This window comes from Cnephaeus nilssonii, assembly GCF_951640355.1.
Source record: "Cnephaeus nilssonii genome assembly, chromosome: X".
NCBI lineage: Eukaryota > Metazoa > Chordata > Mammalia > Chiroptera > Vespertilionidae > Cnephaeus > Cnephaeus nilssonii.
This window is the reverse complement of record NC_137071.1, coordinates 4,033,383-4,054,124: the sequence shown is the minus strand read 5'-3', so window position 1 is coordinate 4,054,124 and position 20,742 is coordinate 4,033,383. Positions and strand designations below refer to the sequence as shown.

At 39.4% G+C, this 20,742-nt stretch overlaps 1 protein-coding gene across 2 annotated transcripts in view; it reads right to left on the bottom strand.

The window, feature by feature from the left end:
* GLRA2 (glycine receptor alpha 2) overlaps nucleotides 1–16,925 on the bottom strand; it is a gene marked incomplete at its 5' end in the record, with an annotated part of 172,052 nt that extends 155,127 nt beyond the window's left edge. The window contains 2 exons of one of the 2 annotated variants that reach the window (XM_079764459.1): nucleotides 14,582–14,715; nucleotides 16,849–16,925. In XM_079764459.1, coding sequence (XP_079620585.1) covers nucleotides 14,582–14,715; nucleotides 16,849–16,916 — 202 coding nt within the window. The remainder of the gene's footprint in view (nucleotides 1–14,581; nucleotides 14,716–16,848) is intronic. The other variant, XM_079764458.1, reaches the window with a different exon arrangement.
* Between the last annotated feature and the right edge of the window lie 3,817 nt (nucleotides 16,926–20,742).

Below are 20,742 nucleotides of genomic sequence, written 5' to 3'. Positions count from 1 at the left end.
CCCAGGTATGTATTAACAGGACTCTCAGCTCTGAAGCAGGTGTTCTGAAGAATGTGGTTTAAGAAACACATCTGGTTGGTTGCTAATTTGGTTTAGTATTAAATCCTAAGTCCTTTGATTTGTAATACTCTATATAGTGCTCAAGTACTAAAACCAGAGTTAATTAAAATGAAAAAGTAGAATGTAAGAAATATACTGAAACATTGCACAGTATATTTATAAATTATTCTGAATCACAACATTTAACTTGAGTAGCTACATTGTGGTTTGCCAAATGTGTGTATCATTCACTATTGAGAGACTTCAAGGTTCAAAGCTAAATAAACAGACCCCTTGTTTTCTCAACACATTCTTTTTGGGGAGCAAATAATGCTTTTCCTAAGAGAAAGCCTGATGAAAGAAATCCCAACTGCGTTGTTGGACATGAAGTGGTTCTTAGGAATCAACATCTTGAATTATTTAAATGTAAATAAACCAGAAGAAGATAAATTATATTATCTCCTTTGTACACTTGGGTTTTAAAAATGAAATAAAATTATGTGGTAAAGTGGTCTGAGGTTTTCCTAAATAAGTAGAATTGCCATTAGTAGCTGTATTTCAGGTACACTAATCAAACCAGCCAAGGAATTGAAAACAAACAACTGGTCCTCAGATTTCCCATTTTCTTCACTCACTACTCTGCTCCTGTCTTCACACTCTTCTAACTACCCCCTCACATACCTAATCTTTTCTTCTTCTGACACTCCTTATTCAGCTCTGTGTAGAACAGAACACGGAGGGAAAGAATGTGTCTCAGTCGTGCTGCCCCAAAGAGACCTGGCATTAAGTCTTGTGCACAAATCTAAGCCCATAACACATCACAATATGTGGATCCTTTAGGGGATTACTGTGGGGCAAGGACAGTGATTTTAGCAAACTTATACACATATTAAATCAGAGAGAAAGGTAATTATATTAATTACTTTCGTATACTCCACAGGAAGAACTTCCCCCCGCCCCACCAGGCCATTGGTTGTGCCTCTTTCAACTGTCTGTCTATGAGAGGACTATCATGTTATATTATCTTCCTCTCTCTTCTCTCCTTTTGGAATTATCATGTTATCTATTGAGATAATGTATCCAAATGATATGACTTTGTGATTTCTATTCTATCTTAAGTCTGATAAAGGAAGGTTTACTGAACTGATCATGAATTTTGGAGCTGTCTGCTTGACCACCTGAGGGGTGACTTTGCTCATAACTTGACTTTGTGCTGATTATCTTCCATATATTCCCAGAGACACTCTCTTTTCTGTTTTGTTCTTTGCCGTACCCTGGAAAGCTGATCTTCTTGGTTTGCATCATTGAGCCTGCCCTTTGACTTTTAGCTGTATTTGGCCAATGAGGGGCTCCCACAAGAAAATGGGAAAGCATGAGGAGAGTGAGGTCAGACTAGTTATCCCCTAGCCTGTTCCCTGCTAGGACAGCACAGATTAACTACATTGCTCCACAGATCTCATTCAGTGGTCTCTACAAATAGCCACATCCTCTAGGTTCTGGTAACCACTCTCTCCCTTGCCTCTCAGGTCTACTCTTGATAGTCCCAGAGTATGATACTCTCCTTCTAGAGATTGGTTTTCCAAACCCTGCCATACCTCACTGGAGTATGCCATTTCTTTCCTGGATAATATAGCATTCAACTTAGAAATTATATTTCAGTTTTTAGTAAAGTGAGAACTGGCATTTAAAAGCTTATATTTCTGCTTGGCTGGTGTGGTTCAGTGGATTGAGTGTCCTCCCATGCACCAAGAGGTCACTGGTTTGATTCCTGGTCAGGGCACATGCCCACAAGCACATGCCTTAGTTATGGCTCAAACCCCAATAGGGGGCATGTAGGAGGCAGCCAATCAATGTTTCTTTCTCATCAATGTTTCTCTCTCTCTCTCTCTCTCTCTCTCTCTCTCTCTCTCTCTCTCTCTCTCCCCTCTCTTTCTAAAATCAACAAAAACATATTTAAAATCATAGATTTGTTTGAAAAAGATATAAATAAAAGACATATACCATGCTCATTGATAGGAAGAATTAATATCATTAAAACGTCCATACTACCCAAAGCAATCTATAGATTCAATGCAAATACCAATAGCAATTTTCACAAAACTAGAATAATCAAAAAATTTATATGGAACCACAAAAGACCCTGAATAGCCACAGCAATCTTGAGAAAGAAGAGCAAAGTTGGAGTTTTTATGCTACCTGATATCAAACTATACTATCTACACTAATAAAAGAGAAACATGCAAATTGACCGTACCTCTGCTCCGCCCACAAGCCATGCCCACCAGCCAATCAGGAGCGAGTATGCAAATTAACCCAACCAAGATGGCTGTGTCCATGGAGCGAGCAGGAGGATTGGATTTCCCCAGCAATGGAGGAAGCCAAGCTTCCTGCCCGCTCTGCCCGGCCCTGGCCTCCACTCAAGGTTACAAAGTTTTAATTATAGAAGATAAATAAATCCCAACAAAAATGTGCCATGGGACCTAACCAGTTTGACTCAGTGGATAGAGCAGTGAAAGGTCCCAGGTTCGATTCCAGTCAAGGGCATGTACCTTGGTTGCGGACACATCCCCAGTAGGAGGTGTGCAGGAGGCAGCTGATCAATGTTTCTCTCTCATCGATGTTTCTAACTATCTCTCTCCCTTCCTCTCTATAAAAAAATCAATAAAATATATTTTTTAAAAATGTGCCATGGAGCTGGAGCTGAGCAGGAGGCTTGAGTTGCCCCCGGCGATGGAGGAAGCCAAGCTTCCTGGCCAGCCCTGGCCTCCACTCAAGGCTACAAAGTTTTAATTATAGAAGATAAATAAATTCCAGATACCAGGGCCTCCGCTTGGGTTGCTGGGGGGCGTGGACAGCCTGCAAACCACCACAGACCCCTCGCCCAGGCTGCCCCATGCCCCAAGGTAACCCCCACCCTGATCCGGGACATCCTTAAGGGCAAACCAGCCAGCCCCCACCCGTGCACCAGGCATCTATCCTATCTAATAAAAGAGTAATATGCAAATTGACTGTCACTCCAACACACAAGATGGCTGCCCCTATGTGGACACAAGATGGCCACCGCAAGATGGCCAGCAGGGGAGGGCAGTTGGGAGGGATCAGGCCTGCAAGGGAGGGCAGTTGTGGGCGATCAGGCTAGCAGGAAGGCAGTTGGGAGGGACCAGGTCTGCAAGGGAGGGCAGTTGGGGGTGATCAAGCCTTCAGGGGAGGGCAGTTAGGGGTGACCAGGCCAGCAGAGGAGGGAAGTTGGGGGCGACTGGGCCTGGAGGGAAGGGCAGTTGGGGCGACCCAGGCCTGCAGGGGAGGGCAGTTAGGGGCAATCAGGCTGGCAGCAGAGTGGTTAGGGGGTGATCAGGCTGGCAGGCAGAAGCGGTTAGGGGCAATCAGGAAGGCAAGCAGGTGAGCCATTGGGAACCAGCAGTCCTGGATTGTGAGAGGGATGTCCAACTGCCCATTTAGGCCCGATCCTACTTGGTTCGGGCCTAAACGGGCAGTCAGACATCCCTCGAGGTGTCCCAGATTGGAGAGGGTGCAGGCTGGGCTGAGGGACACACCCTCCCATGCATGAATTTCATGCACCAGTCCTCTAGTAAAACTATAATAATCAAATCAGCATGGTACTTGCATAAAAACAAACATATAGATCAATGGAACAAAATAGCCCAGAAGTACTCCCACAATTATATGGTCAATTGCTATAGGACAAAGGAGACAAGAACATACAATGCAGTAAAGACAGTCTACACTGAGTGGCCAGATTATTATGATCTCTGAACACATAATAATCTAGCCACTCAGTGTATATTCTATATAATAAAAGACTAATATGCAAATTGTCCCCTTGACCAGGAGTTCAACCAGCAGGCAGGCCAGCCAACTACCTATGTCCCCTCCCCCTGGTCAGGCTGGCCGGACCCCACCCATGCACAAATTCAGGCACCGGGCCTCTAATACACACACACACACACACACACACACACACACACACACACACACACACACTGAGTGGCCAGATTATTATGTATTCAGAGATCATAATAATCTGGCCACTCAGTGTATTCAATAAATGAACATAGACATGCAAAAAAATGAAACTAGACCACCCTCTTACACCACACACAAGAGAAAAGTCAAAATGGATTAAAACTTAAATGTAAGACTCAAAACCATAAAAATCCTAGAAGAAAACATACACAGTAAAATCTATGACATTTCTCTTATTAATATTTTTTTGATCTATCTAGGCAAGGGAAACAAAAGAAAAGCAAATGGGACTAAATCCAACTAAAGGAAACCATTAACAAAATGAAAAAACAAACTACCAAATGGAAGAACATAATCACCAATGACACATACTATAAGGGGTTAATACACAAAATTTATAAAAACTTATACAACTCAACCTCAAAACCCCCCAAATAATCCAATTAAAAACGAGTGGAAGACTGTTCTCTAAAGAGGGCCTATAGATGGCCAATAGACCTATGAAAAGATGCTCAATGTCACTAATTATCAGAGAAATGCAAATTAAAACCAGGATGAGAAAGCACCTTGCACTTGCCAGAATGGCTAACATCAACAAATCAACAAACAAGCATTGGTGAGGATGTGGAGAAAAGGAAATCCTCATGCACTATTGGTGGGAATTCAGACTGGTGCAGCCAGTATGGACAACAGTATGGAGGTTGCTAGAAAAATTGAAAATGAAATGGCCTTATAATCCAGTGATTCTACTTCTAGGTTTATATCCAAAGAAACCCAAAATACTATTTTGAAAGAATATATGCACTGCTATGTTAATTGCAGCATTATTTATAGTAGCCAACATATGGAAACAATGCAAGTGCCCATCAACAGTCGAGTGGATAAAAAAGTGATGGTACATATATGCAAAGGAATATTATTTGGCCATAAAAAAGAATGAAATCTTACCATTTGTGACACTACGAATGGACTTAAAGGGTATTATGCTAAGTGAAATAAGTCAGAAGAAGACAAATACCATGTAATTTCACTTATATGTGGAATCTAAAGAACAAAGTAAATGAACAAAGTAGAAACAGATTCATAGATACAGAGAACAGATGGATGGTTGCCAGAGAGAATGGGTGTTGGAGGACTGGGTGAAAAAGATGAAGGGATTAAGAAGTATAAATTGGTAGTTACAAAATAGTCATGGGGATATAAAATACAGAATAGGGAATATATATATATATATATATATATATATATATATATATATATATATATATATATATGAAGCCCGTTGCACGAAGATTCATGCAATAGACCTTCCTTCACCTGGCTGCTGGCACCAGTTTTCCTCTGGCACCTGGGACCCAGGCCTTGGCCCTGGCCACCCGCCGATCGGAGCGGCTCCCGCTGCCCTTACCTTCCGCTGGCCCCATTGGTCCCACCTCAGTGTTGGCCGGTGGGGCCGGCGGGAGGAGTGGGGGGTGGGGACTCGGGAGTCTCCACCCCCACTCCTCTCGCCGGCCCAATCGGCCACCCCAAGTCCTGCCCCCCGTACCTCCCGCCAGCCCAATTGTGGGCATAGCGAAGGTATGGTCAATTTGCATATTACCCTTTTATTAGGTAGGATATATATATATATGCCTAAACAACCATTATGATGGAACAGCCGGAATAACCGGTTGCTATGACGCGCACTGACCACCAAGGGGCAGATGTTCAATGCAGGAGCTACCTCCAGCCTGCAGGCCCTGATCGCCAATGGGGCCTGCTGGCCAACCTCCCAGTCCCTCCCCCCAGCTAGCAGGCCCTGATTGGTGCTGGGCCCCCAGGCTGGGACAGGGAACAGGGGGTGGGTGGCGGCTGACACAGCCCCTTTTTCAGGGGAGCTGAGGGCTGGCTCCCTCCTTGGGGCTGTTGGCCAACCTCCTGGGTCCCTCCCCCAGTCCCCCCTACCTCTGGCCGGCAGGCCCATTTGGCCTGCCACCCACCCGCTGTGGTGGTGGTTGGCCCTTTCCCCCAGCCTTCAGGTCCCAATCACCCAATTGGGCTTCGGTCCAGGGATGGGATGGGAACCAGGAGTGGGTGGCAGCAGATGTGGGTGGCAAAGGAAGGAGGAGGTGGGGAGGCGGGGAACCTGATAGGCCCTGATCGCTGGCCAGGCCTAGGGACCCCACCCATGCACGAATTTTGTGCACTGAGCCTCTAGTATAGTAATAATATTGTAATAACTAAGTATGGAGCTACATGGGTACTGGAAATATGGGGGGGGCACTTTGTAAAGTATATGATTGTCTAACTGATATGCTGTACACTTGAAACTAATACAAAATAATATTGAATATCAACTGTAACTGAAAAATAAAGATAACAATAAAAATTGTCATGAATATTCAGGTTCTTGATGTTCTAAATTCCCAATTTGATAGAGCTGCTTTGTAACATTAGTCAAATCACGTCATGGCAAGTCTTAGGTTCTGTGTTTCTAAAATCTGGTAAATGTAGTTCTGGTTTCATGAATAATAAAGCATATCTCTGTAAAGTTATTGGTTTATGGAAAGACTAAATAATAAAGGGAATTCTTATGTTCTTCCAATTTTCAAAAATATAAATAAAAACTTAAATTTCTGTTTACCACTGTATGCTTAGCAAGTAACATGGCACCTGCACATATTAATTGTTTACCATTTAATTGTTCACTAATTATTAAAGGAATAAGCAAATGTGTGTTTAGACTCAAATATAAAGATGTAAATCTTTACATATAATTGTTGTGCCCACATGTGTGCTACTTGACAAAAATGTACTCTGTTGCCCTGACAATGCATGGGCATGTAATTTATTTTTCCTCACAAAAGTGTTAACCCCCTCCCATCAGAGAAAAAGATGCATTAGAAAACAAGACTTATCCAGTCATATTCGTGATAAATGCCTATTGAGTTTCCATATTTTGACTCAATCCAGGATTCTCTTTTGCACTCTTGGATGAATATGTTAATAAAACACAGCCACCATTTGGTGTATTCATGCTCATAAGGGAATGCTGAGTGCATAATCCAGAGCATGAGTCAGAGAGTGCCCAGCATCACTCTTGTACTTGCCCCATGACCACATTAGTTGGCTAGCCAGACTAGACTCCAAGAGGGTCACCTAGTGACTTTATTCTTAAACATCTTGCACACATAAGAGTACCACTTAGAGACCTATTCCTTTTGATCATGATCTTTCTTTAGTGGTTTTTATGTGGCTAAATGTGTCTGCAATCAGTCACAAGTGTCCAGAGTAGCCCTCTCAAAAAAGAAGTCAATGAGCAAATGCTGCATGTCACCCTCAGGACTGCCTCTTTTAAGAAGTGTTAACTCCTAGGAGAACCCAGAGTGCTTCTAATGACCTTGTTATTATGAGGTTAGGTCAACTATATTTTCATTTTTAAGACTCCTATTTCAAATGTATCTGATCCAACACACCAAGAAAAATATCCAACACCAGCAGGAAAAAAACTAATGACTTTTTGTCACTCTAAATTGGCTTGCCCCAGCTGGACACATCGTAATATCCAGTCATTAAGGACCAATATAACCTGATATCTAAGCCATTATCTTTTTTAAAAAAATAAAGTCTCAGATTATCAGCAAAATGGGCTAAATTGCCTTTCAGGATGAGGAGGAGCAACAAGCACTATAGAATTCAGGATAAATGTTCAGGCTCTATCAATAATGAAAACTCAAGATATGAAGTCACCCAGAATCAACTAAGAAGCAATACAATACATTCTCAAAAACTAAGTTATGGTTTCCCATTTCCAGTGCTCTTAACCTTCTAGGTTGTAGAGACCACATGTTCTTTTAAAAATACTTATTCTAAAATAGGAAATAAATTCAGCATATTTGTGCAACAACCCTTGCAACTGCAGTAACTGCACAAGAAAATACATCAGAAATGACAGTCATATATCTTCATGTAAATTTAAGGTTCTTTCTAGGACCACATAAAATTAGTTCCATGTCTTTTTCTTTTTTCACTTAAAGAGTCCAAAAACAATGAGGGATTCAATTTGAATGGATAATGATAAGTCCTTTCCATAAATGGCTCCCTCTTTGTTTCATATTTAGAATTAGAAATAGCCCTTTCATGTTGAAAATTTTCTCACCAAACTAATAATGGGAGAACTAGCTGAGACTCATGTTATCTATGTTCTTGTTACTTTGTTTGAACTCTAAGATGCTAGAACTTTTCAAGACTTTTTTTCATTAAAAAAAATCAAACAGTGCCCTGACTGGTGTGGCTCAGTAGCTTCAGTATTGTCCAATACACTGAAAGGTTGCTGGTTTGATACTAGTCAGGGCACATGCCTGGGTTGTGGGCTTGCTACCCATTAGGGGCCTGAAGGAGGCATCTATCAATGTTTCTCACATTGATATATCTCTCTCCCTCTCCATTCCTCTCTCTCTAAAATCAATAAAAACATATTTTTAAAACATCAAACAATTATAAAGACCCAATTGCCATGAAAGGTAAGCTTTGATAATATATAGTCAGTGTTGGTTAAAAGGAGAAATGGAGGACTAATAATAATAATTCAAATTATTTAGGTCTTCCTACTTCAAAACAAATCTATCAGATGCATAATCCCCTTTGATGTTCAGAACAACCCAAATGAGTAACAAAGGCAGAAGAAAACCTGAGGTCAAAAGTGGCTGAGTCAGGACATGAACCTGGGTTTTCTGGATCTGTGTCCAGGGCTCTTTCTACTATACCGTTCTGTCACCACAGAATGAAAGATATATTCCACTAAGGTGAACTTATTGGAATATACTTTACTAGAGTGTGTTAGAATTCTGTGGATGCCTCCTCCTTTAAAAAAATGTTTTTGTTGATTTTTAGAGAGAGGAAGGGAGAGAAAGAAACATAGATGAGAGGGAAACATTGATCTGCTGTCTCCCATGCACCACCCCCGCCCCCAATTGCGGATCGATCCCACAACTAGGCATGTGCATGTGACCTGACTAGGAATCGAACCTGTGACCTCTTGGTTCATGGGTTGATGCTCAGTCACTGAGCCACACCAGCCAGGAAAGATGCCTCCTTCTTGATACCACCTGAAATCCCTGACAGGCACCTTGAAGGCCTGTAGTAGTAGCCTACTATATACAAATGTATTACTTGGTGTCCATACAGAACACAAAATCTAAAATAAATTATGACAAAGTGGACTTCAGATATTAAAATAAAATCTCTATAAATATCATCCCTAAACAATATCATTCCCTTTGTTATCCACAGCCTCTCTTTTCAATAACCTTTTCTCCTCCTTTTATCTCCTGTTGTCTTACCTAAAACTAGAGGCCTGGTGCACGAAATTCATGCACGGAGGTATGTGTCCCTCAGCCCAGGCTGCACTCTCTCCAATCTGGGACCCCTCCAGGAATGTCCGACTGCCCGTTTAGGGTCGGGCCTAAATGGGCAGTCAGACATTCCTCTCATAATCCAGGACTGCAGGCTCCCAACTGCTCGCCTGCCTGCCTTCCTGATTGCCCCTAACCACTTCTGCCTGCCAGCCTGATCACCCCCTAAGCCTGATTGAGGCCTAACTGCTCCCCTGCCAGCCTGATTGCCCCTAATTGCTCTCCCCTGCAGTCCTGGTCACCCCTAACTGCCCTCCCCTGCAGGCCTGGTCCCCCCCCCCAACTGCTCTCCCATGCAGGTATGGGTCCCCCCCAACTGCCCTTCCCTCCAGGCCCGGTTACCCCCAACTTCCCTGCTTGCCAGCCTGGTCACCCCTAACTGCCCTCCCCTGCAGGCCTGGTCCCCCCCCAACTGCTCTCCCATGCAGGTATGGGTCCCCCCCTACTGCCCTTCCCTCCAGGCCCGGTTGCCCCCAACTTCCCTGCTTGCCAGCCTGGTCACCCCTAACTGCCCTCCCCTGCAGGCTTGATCGCCCCCAACTGCCCTCCCTTGCAGGCCTGGTCCCTCCCAACTGCCCTCCTCTGTTGGCCATCTTGTGGTGGCCATCTTGTGTCCACATGGGGGCAGTCATCTTTGACCACATGGGGGCAGCCATCTTGTATATTGGAGTGACAGTCAATTTGCATATTATTCTTTTATTAGATAGGATAGAGGCCTGATGCACGGGTTGGGGCCAGCTGGTTTGCCCTGAAGGGTGTCCCGGATCAGGGTAGGGTTTTCCTTGGGGAGTGGGATGGCCTGGGCGAGGGGCCTGTGGTGGTTTGCAGGCTGGCCATGCCCCCTGGCCACCCAAGTGGAAACCCTGGTATCTGGGGTTTATTTATCTTCTATAATTGAAACTTTGTAGCCTTGAGCAGAGCCAAGCCTCCTGCTCACTCTGTAGTTGCAGTCATTTTTATTGGGATTTATTTACCTTCTATAATTGAAACTTTGTAGCCTTGAGTGTAGGCCTGGGCCGGCCAGGGAGGCAGGGAACCTTGGCTTCCTCCATTGTCGGGGAAACCCAAGCCTCCTGTTTGCTGCAGCTGTGTGGCTGCAGCCATTTTGATTGGGTTAATTTGCATACTTGTTCCTGATTGGCTTGTGGGCGTGACTTGTGGGTGTGGTGGAGTGATGGTTAATTTGCATATTACTCTTTTATTAGATAGGATGGCTTTACCCTTCAGGTGCCTGAAGGCTACTGCTACTTTCTGTCCTCGGGTCAAATGCTTCTGATACATGAAAGCATTTTACTCTTCATATTAATATGTGATGCCCACATCTACCAGGGTGATCAAAGAAATGATCACACTATGTGGATACATTATCAGTGAATAAATCACTCTTTCCAAAAGTCCCTACTAGATGGACATTTGTGTTCAATCCACCCCCTACAAGGATTGGTAAGCACAGCATTTGAGTTTGATGTTTACATGGCTACAGACAAGAGAATTTCCAAGGGGAGAAACCTGAAGACCTTTAGTTGTTTTAGAAGGGTATTTATTTCTACTTATATCTGAAACACCTCTTGAGCTGATATCTCCTTGGGAAATGGAAGCCATATTGCATGCAAATGTAGGTTTTAATGTCACACATGACACATTCAGATTTAGGTCTCCAGAAATGGGGTGAGGGGGGGAGAATAGTGTGCATGGCATGCACAAAGAAGTGAAGTGAGTAATTATCTCCTGGCTTTATCTTTTCAAGATCCTATTCCAAAATGAATGTGATAGTGAAATGTATTTATTCATATTGGGATAAAACTTAGGCTATAACTCCAAGTTAATTTAATTTTCAAAGCAAATCTCGTTACAATAGATAAAGGCTTTGTTTCAAAGACAGAGAATTAGAACTAATGCATTTTGCTCTGGTTTGAGCATTTCATTTGGCTTCTTTAAAAGCTTAATGTTTAAAGTGGCATTTTCAAGATAATAATACTGACAAAGGAATAGCTGATAGAATGATAGAATAACATCATGATAAATCAACTGACAATGAGACAAAACACCCAAGTGGGGAAAAAGACTCATCTGTTGGCATAAAATCGATATTTACCATAGTTTCAAAACCAGGCAGACATAGCTTGTGTTTTTATCTGAACTGAGGATTTTGAAAATTTATGTTTTAACAAGATCTGGCCCAGGTCTCTATGGATCTTATAGATGTAATGCAATTGGCAACTCTGACTCATGACTTTGTTTATACACTTATGCTTCACATCAGAAAAGCTATTTTCTCCGTATAGCTTCTAAGAATGGCTCTCAATTACAGACCTAAGTCTGAATCATGTCTCAGCTTCCCTTTTCTAGCTTACGTCCATCTTCCTTCTTGTATGTATCCCCATTATGACATCTTTCAGAGTCTATCAGGGACATTGAATAGACATGATATATTTTACTGACTTGAAAGTATGAAGGAGACATGCCTTCCAATAAGAAAAATTATGCATATGCATTTCTTTCTCCCTTGCTAATGCATGGCAGCAAGGAAACAGAAATTTGCTATTATTTAGTAAGACTTCTAGAAAAGCCATTCCCTTTGCCTCAGCAGCCCATATCTGGCTCTTGCTTTTATTCTTGTGGCCAAATATTGCCCTTGTGTCTTCTTGTTAATCATAATCATTTTCCCCTTCTTCTCCTTCTTCTCCTTCTTCTCCTTCTTCTCCTTCTTCTCCTTCTCCTCCTTCTCCTCCTTCTCCTCCTTCTCCTCCTTCTCCTCCTTCTTCTCCTTCTCCTTCTCCTTCTCCTTCTCCTTCTCCTTCTCCTTCTCCTTCTCCTTCTCCTTCTCCTTCTCCTTCTCCTTCATCAGTATAAATAACAACACTTCACTGCTCTCTCAGATGTGGTGTAGGGATGGGTAGATAAAACATAAGTATGCTAAAGAACCATATTAAACATAAAAGTTTTATGGGAACACTAAGGAGAGATAATTGTTTTTGTCTAAAATAATGAGGAATGTTCTATATACAGGAAAAGCCAAGATCCTAAGAGTAATGAGAATTGTGGGAACTGTTAGGTAATTGATCTGTTATAAATTGTCTGTGTAAATAAAATTTATGAAAGAGTATCAGGGTTCATTGAAATGAGGATATAAAGGGAGAGGGATACAAAACTCAGTGAAGTCCATTAATAATAGAGTCTTAAATTATATCCACATATTTCCCTCTTATAAGTCTTTAAACATCCTGTGTTCAGGTCTTCAAGTAGTGGATACATCTCAAAACATGACCATACTTTGCTATACTTGATATTCCCCTTATTTATTTATCCTTTAGGATAATGAGAACTGTCACTTCCAAAGGGTGACATCCCCAGAAGAACCAGAAAAAAAGCTTGCATATGGAAATGATTGTTCATTCTATATGGTCACTTAAAGTAGCAATGGCAACATGGATTTTTATTACTCTCTGTACTTCTATCTCCTTTTGAAGAATTATTCCTAGAAAATAATAATAACTGCTATTAAACAGGATGCTCATGAAGTTGAAACAATTTTTCATCTCTGCGCCTTCTCTATTAAGCTTTCCATGAATAGCTTAATAGAAATCACCTTTTCATTTGTTGGAAACCTGTAGTATTTTATCTGTACTTTCTAATGTTACTTAACTCTTAATTACTTTACTTCTATATAATAATATATAGCTTATATCATTATATTTTATAAATATTCATGTAACATCTAATCTCCTTACTGAAAATTTTTATGGTAGCACCCAAAACTGTGTCATCTTTCCACTTCTCAAAGCATGCAGGTGTTAGTATTTTGCATATAGTTCAAACTCCAGAGTTATTGAATAGCTAAATGAATAAATGTATGAATGAGCAGTCCCATTGAAAGCTGATTCTTGACTTGTTACTCATAGGATTTTGTTTCAAATATTGACTTCCAAAGCAATGATCACAAAATTAATATGAAATGGGCTGAATATGAAAATTGTTTTCAGGAAAATCAAGCTTTGAACTTAGTTCTGTTGTCTCTTTTGGAAATACCCTATAAATAAAAAACATGTTTTGTCAAAATTCTAATGTATTTCTTTATGAAATGTGCCCTTAGCTGAGTATATTCAGAGGTGTAGCATTTAAAGAAGAAATGAATTTAGAATTTAATTTTTATGCTCACATTTGCTAATAATAAAAATTAATCAAAATTCAAGGAAAGCAATCCAATTAAATTGCTAATAAGCAGAACCAAAGCAATGCATGAACTGTGACATAACATCCAGAATATTATAGGTTTCTCCTCTTATAAAATATTATAAACATTTCACAATGCATTAAATTAAATTATAAGGTAAAATGCAATTGTCATTTAAAATATATATTAAAAAATTAAAGCATTTAAAATATGTATTTAAAAATTGAAACATTAAAAATAATCAAATTATTAGTGATTGGTTCTTATTACAGTATTTTTCTGATTCAGAATAAAAATAAACCAAATAGTTAAAAAGTAATTTCTTCAGATTATTAATTACATTTTTGTAATGTTCAATAACGCCAAATTTTTTGGTTTGTTTCTAATTGAACAAAGAATGTATCGTCTTTGACATGTGCACTTTATAATTCTGTTATCTTCTGTGTTAATTTCAGATATGTCAAATAAACAATTAGAATGTTGAAACAAGAGGAAATCAAAATTTTCTGATGTGGTATTAGAGCCTCTTCTCACAATATTTAAAAATGAGAGAGGCCTGAAAATGTGTAAAATGGCATGTTTTACACTGAGATTTAATCTTTACTTTGGGAATAGGTATTTAAAACCCAAACCAAGGATTTTGGTGTAACCATTGAATTATGAGTCCTGGTAGGCATTCATACAAGTGAAGCTCATCATTTGCTCTTGTATTCATTCCCAATCACTCTCTTACTTAAGAGAAAATAGGGAATGTGGCAATAATCTCTGACATTAGTCTTCTTTGTGAAATAGAGCACAAATGAAAGTTTTCAAAAGTTGCAAGTAACATGTAAAATTTAAGCTATTAAATAGACTAGTTCAAAAGAATCCCAAATTGAAATGAATGCTATACTTGTTTCCATTTTATAATAAAAAGACCTGAAAACTTTTTAAAGAATATTTAAATGTCTAGATTTCCCACAGGCTTAACATAAGTTTAAGCAAAACGTACCTTTAAAATTTGGTCTGATTCTTGCATCATATCCTGATGTCCTTCCCATTAATTTGTCCAAGAAATCTGAAGGAGATAGGGTCTGCGAAGGTTGTTTTCCAGACCTGGAGTCATGGTCTTTGCAGAAAGCCGCCCTAAACACATCATTGAATATTTTAGCAATAATTCCATTCTCATTGCCTAAGAACTAATACTCAGATAATGTTTCACATGTTTTGTAAATATATTTGATAAGTTATTAAGAAGAAAATAAATTATAAACTCTTTGGTCAACTTCAGGTCTAGAGTTAACTTTAAATGATGAGAGGTACAAATTCTGAGTTGTATCTCCTAAGTTTTCAAACTTCAGCCATACATAAGATGTTTAAGATGAAATAATATGCATAGTTTTAGAGTGTAGATTTTATGCACATATTGTTAAGGATATTTCTTTCTAGAGTCAACAGAGAAATGAAGATGATAACTTCTAAAATTTAGGTGTTTGTCTTAAAATCATTTCCTCATGAATTTCAAAAAATTCTTCCAGTATTTTAGCCCTTAAAATAAGTCCTCTACTTTTTATAAGAAATATAGGCAGAACAAAATAAGCATGAACTAATTATCCCATTGCTTATTTTCTCACCTGCTAGATTCTATTCCAGCTATCAACTATTAATACTTTTCAATGTGATGTCTAAAAGAAAATCTTCACTTGGAAATTTAACTTCATTCTAAAATAGGTCAACAATGAGCATGCCCGTACTTCTATTATTGTATCAGTTGTTATTTATACATAAGCATTTAAATTGTTGACTGGAATAAAGTATTCATAGAAAAGAACTTTTAAATTATTCTCTCTTGAATGATCAAAAATACTGAATGTTGATTGGAAATTTTTTATTTTCCTTAAAAGGCTTATAAAAAGAGCATATTTAGTTTGTAGTGAAAATGAATTATTTCACAATATATAGTGGTGACTGAATGTTGATTTCTACCCTGAAGAAATTTTACAAGCTTTGTTTTCAATAATTTAATAGTCTTGTTAATTTTATAACTAAAAAAATTACAACAAAAAATACCACATTCTTTCCAGTTTTTCAAAGAAGTAATATTAAATATAAGTGCAAAGATGATGTAAACATTTGGTAGGAGTTAAAAAATTGATATGATCATCTAGAAATACTCACATTCCCATATGCAGATCATCTGATTAATCAAGTACTATTTGATTATGATGGTGGTGGTGGTGGTGAAGGTGAAGGTGAAGATGATGATGATGATGATGATGATGATGATGATGATGATGATTCTAATAAAACCCAGCCTACAGTTTTTCTTAATCATAGTAGGAGGTGTGAACCTGAAAGGAACGTAGTGGGTTTTCCCAGTACTCAGAGCATTGCTGCTATATGTTTCATTTCTCTTGGTTCTGTGAAAAAATACCATAAAATTTGGTGAAAATTAAATGAAGAGTTCTATACTTTGTTGTATGAACATCTCCTATCTATCTTTCATTAGGTTGGCTATTTTACTTATTGGTAATAATCTGATATTTTGAAGTATCAATTGATTTGACAATTTTTAAATTAGGAAGAAAATGCAAGCATGCAAATAATGATTTCTCACTTATTTTAATTATTCATAGTCTATTTCACATGCATACATAAATACAAAGATGTCATTAATTACATTTTGGTAGGCAATCAATTTCGACTGTACTGAACAGTAGAATATAGTGGCAAAATGTGATTTGAAATGTTACTGATGTTTCAAGAAATTTCCTGAATTGTAGTCGTCATAGTATGCATCTAGTTGCTGAAATATAATAGAAGTCCCAAGTTGGCTAAGAATTAGGGTTTTTTTAATATCTCATATAAAAGAATCACAATCTTGGTAAATTAATCCAATCACTTCCAGCATATGAAAAGTATTGCATTCAATAATCCTTTTAAATGACTTCCAGAAGAATTTGAAATAAAAAAATTCACCATTATATAGAAATTTAAAGAGCATGCAACTCATCAGACTACTTTAACATCACATTGGCTGTGAAAATATGTTGAAATGCATAGAGTGGGGTTATATATCATAAAACTTGCCTTTGTGAAAATTTACACCCCTCCCACCATAATTAAGCTTTTTAAAAGAACAAAAGAAATCTAACTCTCTCCCATAAAATTAAAATAGTATGGTCTGGGGCATAGGAAATTGAGAAAAACTGTATGACATGTTATCTTTCAAACAGTTTTCATGTGGAAAATATCAACATGCAAAGTCTTTTCACCTACCTGAAGTTGTTTGTCTCTAAGAAAAATGCAAACAAGGTTGTCAAAATGTTCACTAGCTGCCGGTTCATTCCTGTTTCTGTGATCTTGTGGAAAATATCCCCGAAACGATTCCAGAAAGAAGCTAGGACAAAGTATCTGTCTATTGTCCAGATTCAAAACCTGGCAGGAATCTAGTTTCCTTGAAAATCAGAAAGAGATTTGGGTTTGTATAGTTTGCTGAGAAAAAACAAAAAGTGCCAGTACTAAGCATCGTGGTCAGGTCAAACTGGGCTCGGGACCATCAGTTAACCCAGAAAAGACAAAGCCTTAGAACTGATGATCCCCCAGCTGCTTTTCCTAAATAATAAAAATGCTGCTACCTTAATCGCATCACCATGCAAAGGGGGCTGGTGACAATGCCATGCTGGAAGTCTGGTTGCTGTGGCTTTTAAGTCCTTTCTGTTTAGCAAATCCCCTTTCTCTAGAAAATGTTCTCTTTTTCAAATAAGTTGTAAATGAGGGAGATGAAAGGACTCTGCGAGCTGGAGTGGGTAGGGAGAAGAGGGCAAAAATGCTGAGATCCTGTGCTGGAATGAGGGCTACAGAAAGAGACGGAGACGTGATCTTACCCAGCCTATAAATTTCAGCACTAGGACAGCTTCTAGCTCTGAAGTGCGCATGTTTCCTTTTTCAGTCGCTTGGGGCGGGGGTCGGGGAGAGGCATTCAAGAGGGGACATGTCTGTCATTCAAAGGCAAAGAGTGACTGCCCGCTCAGCTAAGGGGTGCTGAAGGGGGTGCGATGACAACCAAGGAAGAGCAGAGGTCAGGGTAGACGGAGTGCGTGAAGGAGAGGAGGGTCTGAGCTCCTGGAAATGCGAGTCTGTCGGTGGGTGGGCGGGACAGGAGTTTGAAGCAGAGAAGAGAAGGGAATGAGGTCTAGGCGTGGGAAAACGAAATTGGGGGAAGCACAGAACAGGATCTGGAGTACTGAAATTATAATAGGGGAGTGGGTTTCCCACTCTTTATGAGTAGAAGCTGGAAGCATAAGGGAGTCCTGTGCTGAAGATGAGGGGATATTTCCGTGGCATAGAGAAGCCCGTGTGGCAGGAAAGATACGTGGGGATAAATTAATTTAGAAGCCCTCTATACCTTCCTCACCCCTTGAGTGTTTTCGTTTGATTTTAGCCGCCTGTTCCCAAAGTCTCTCTTTACCTCTCTACTAGGGAAAACCCCTTCCGCTGAGTTTTCTTCAGTGGCTCAAAATCCTTGGGCATCCTCTTAAAGTTTCAGATTTCTAGAAAAAGAAAAAATACAATGGGCCAGAAGGGGGCAGTAGCAATCTTTTCCTGCCCTGGTTAAAGGTTAGAGTAGGGCTCCCTGTAAGAAATGGAGCAAGGAAGGGTGAGACTGGGGGTTGTTTCATCTGCCCATTCCAGATGTTAATCACTAGGGAGCGTCATGTAATACAGTGAAATTCTTCTAAATTGGCTAAAGAGTCAGAAAGTAGTATGACAGGTAATCTTGCTATTTCAAATTAAAATTATAAATATTATTAATAATAAAAGAGGAAAGGTAAATAGTTCAGTGCAAGTAATTAGCAGCTTCTGGTAAGGGGAACTGAAAAATGCATGTTTAACCACGAGCTGGGTGAATAAGCTACTTTTTGTCTGTAAAATTACCTTGTTAGTCACCTTGGCACTCCCCTGCAGGTCTTAATTTTAAAAAAGAATATGATTAATTTTTAGTCCATAAATGATGAATCTCCCCAAGATCAGTTTGAATTTCATAGCAGAGTAACAAAGAATTTCATATTTTTAAAAAGTAGAAAAAATTTATGAGAAGAAATTGTGAGTTCTTTTCACCTTTTAATGTTAATATAAATCACTGAGAATCTTGTTGAAATGCAGTTTCTGATCTAGTAGGTCTGAGGTGGTGGTTTGAGATGCTGCATTTCTAACAAGTTCCTAGCTGAGGTTGATGCAGCTGGTCCACTGATCACACTTTGAGGAGCAACTGTCTGTACACCCTTTTATTGGATTTCTATCCCACCAAGCCAGTGAAAATATAGGAACTTCTCCTTAATGAAAAGCAGCAGTGCCCAAGCATTCTGCTTACATACAAAATCAATTCTTTGCGATGTGTTCTCTTAACTCTCAAAGCCCAGAAAAAAGTGATTCAATTTAAAAGGAAGACAGTGTAGTGTAGTGTGAGACATCTCTGGACTGTATCTTCAAATCTGTTCACTTCCAAATTCACCCACATGAAAACTCTAGACCTGATTTTATCCCTGCAGTCCTGACCCCCAAAATAAAATCAATTCCAGTTGGTATTATGGGAAAAACCACACAAGATTTTTATGCTCAAGATTCTTTCCAAAAGTAATATATATATATATATATATATATATATGTATATATATATATATAGTAAAAGTAGAAGAAAATGATTTGTCTCAAATTGATTTGAGGTTGTAATGCTGCTTGAAGTAATATAGTCTTTGCAAATAATGTCTTTCAACAGCAATCTGGTTATTAACCAGGAGTAGGGTGGGTAGGGAAACCTGTGACAAAGGGACACTCTGGCTAACAGCATGAAATTAACTATTTTAGAGTTGGAATGAACGTTAGAGAGGATCTAGTCTAGCCTCCTCATTTTACTTCTCCGCTCTCCTCCATTTGGATTCCAGCTCTGTAAATCCACAGAAATAGCTCTCACTAAGTCTGCCACTGAATTCCATGTAACTAAAACTAAAGGATGTTTTTTGTTGTCATCTTACTTGACAGTTCCATGACACTGAACACCTCGGTCTTTTTTCCCTTTTTTTTTTTTTAAGTTTTAGTTTATTGTGGTAAGAACATTTAACATGATATCTACTTTCTCAACAGATTTTTTTTAAGTGTACAATATTGTTAACTATGGGCACAATATCATGCAGTGGGTCTCTAGAGCGTATTCATCTTGCACCACTGAAATTTTATACCTTTTGATTAATCGCTCCCCACTCCTCCCTCTTCTTTGTCCCTAGCAACCAGCACTCTGCTCTCAAAGTACTTTCCTCCCTTGACTCTGTGACACAGTGAACTCATGGCTTGCCTCTTGTTCTATCTCTTTGGCAGACATATCCTCTTCTACTTGGCTTATGAAAGTTTAATTTCCTAAAGGATATATTCTGGGCCCTCTCTTCTTATACTACACTCACTTACTAGTATAAAATATTATTCCCACCCATAACTTCCAATATCCTTTTACATAGATGATATACAAATGTATATTTCTATCCAGACCTGTACATCCAACTGTTCCCTATACAATTCCTGCTGAATGTATCAAAGGCTCCTCAAACTCCACATTTCAAAATCAAGCCTTTAATATTTCATCCAAATGATGTTTCTATTCTACTGTGCCTATTTCATTGTTGCCAACCAAAAACCAAGGCATCATCTCTAAGACTCCCTTTCCATCATCCACCATATTCAGTTCTTCACCAAGCCCTATTGATTTTATCTCTCAGATATTTCCAAGATCTGTGCATTCTCTCCATCTCAACCACTATGACTCCAGTTGACCTGTCTTTATTTCTTGATTCTATTGCAGCAATAGCTACCTTACTGATCTACCTGGACCAACAGCACATCGTCCTTCACCTCATTCTCTACACTGCAGCCAGAATGACTGTTCAAAAATCCAAACCTGATTATGTCACACCTCTTGATTAACATTATGACTCTCCGGTGATCTTTGGGTAGAACAAGAAAATGTAACATAACCTAAAAGCTCTACAAGGTCTGGCCTATGCTTACATTATCCTTCATCTCATCCCCTACTCATCTCATTTCTTCCCCTCTAGCCATATTGGTCTCTTTTTAGTCCCTCGTGCTTGCCATGTTGCTTAATCCCATGGCATGCTCATGCCT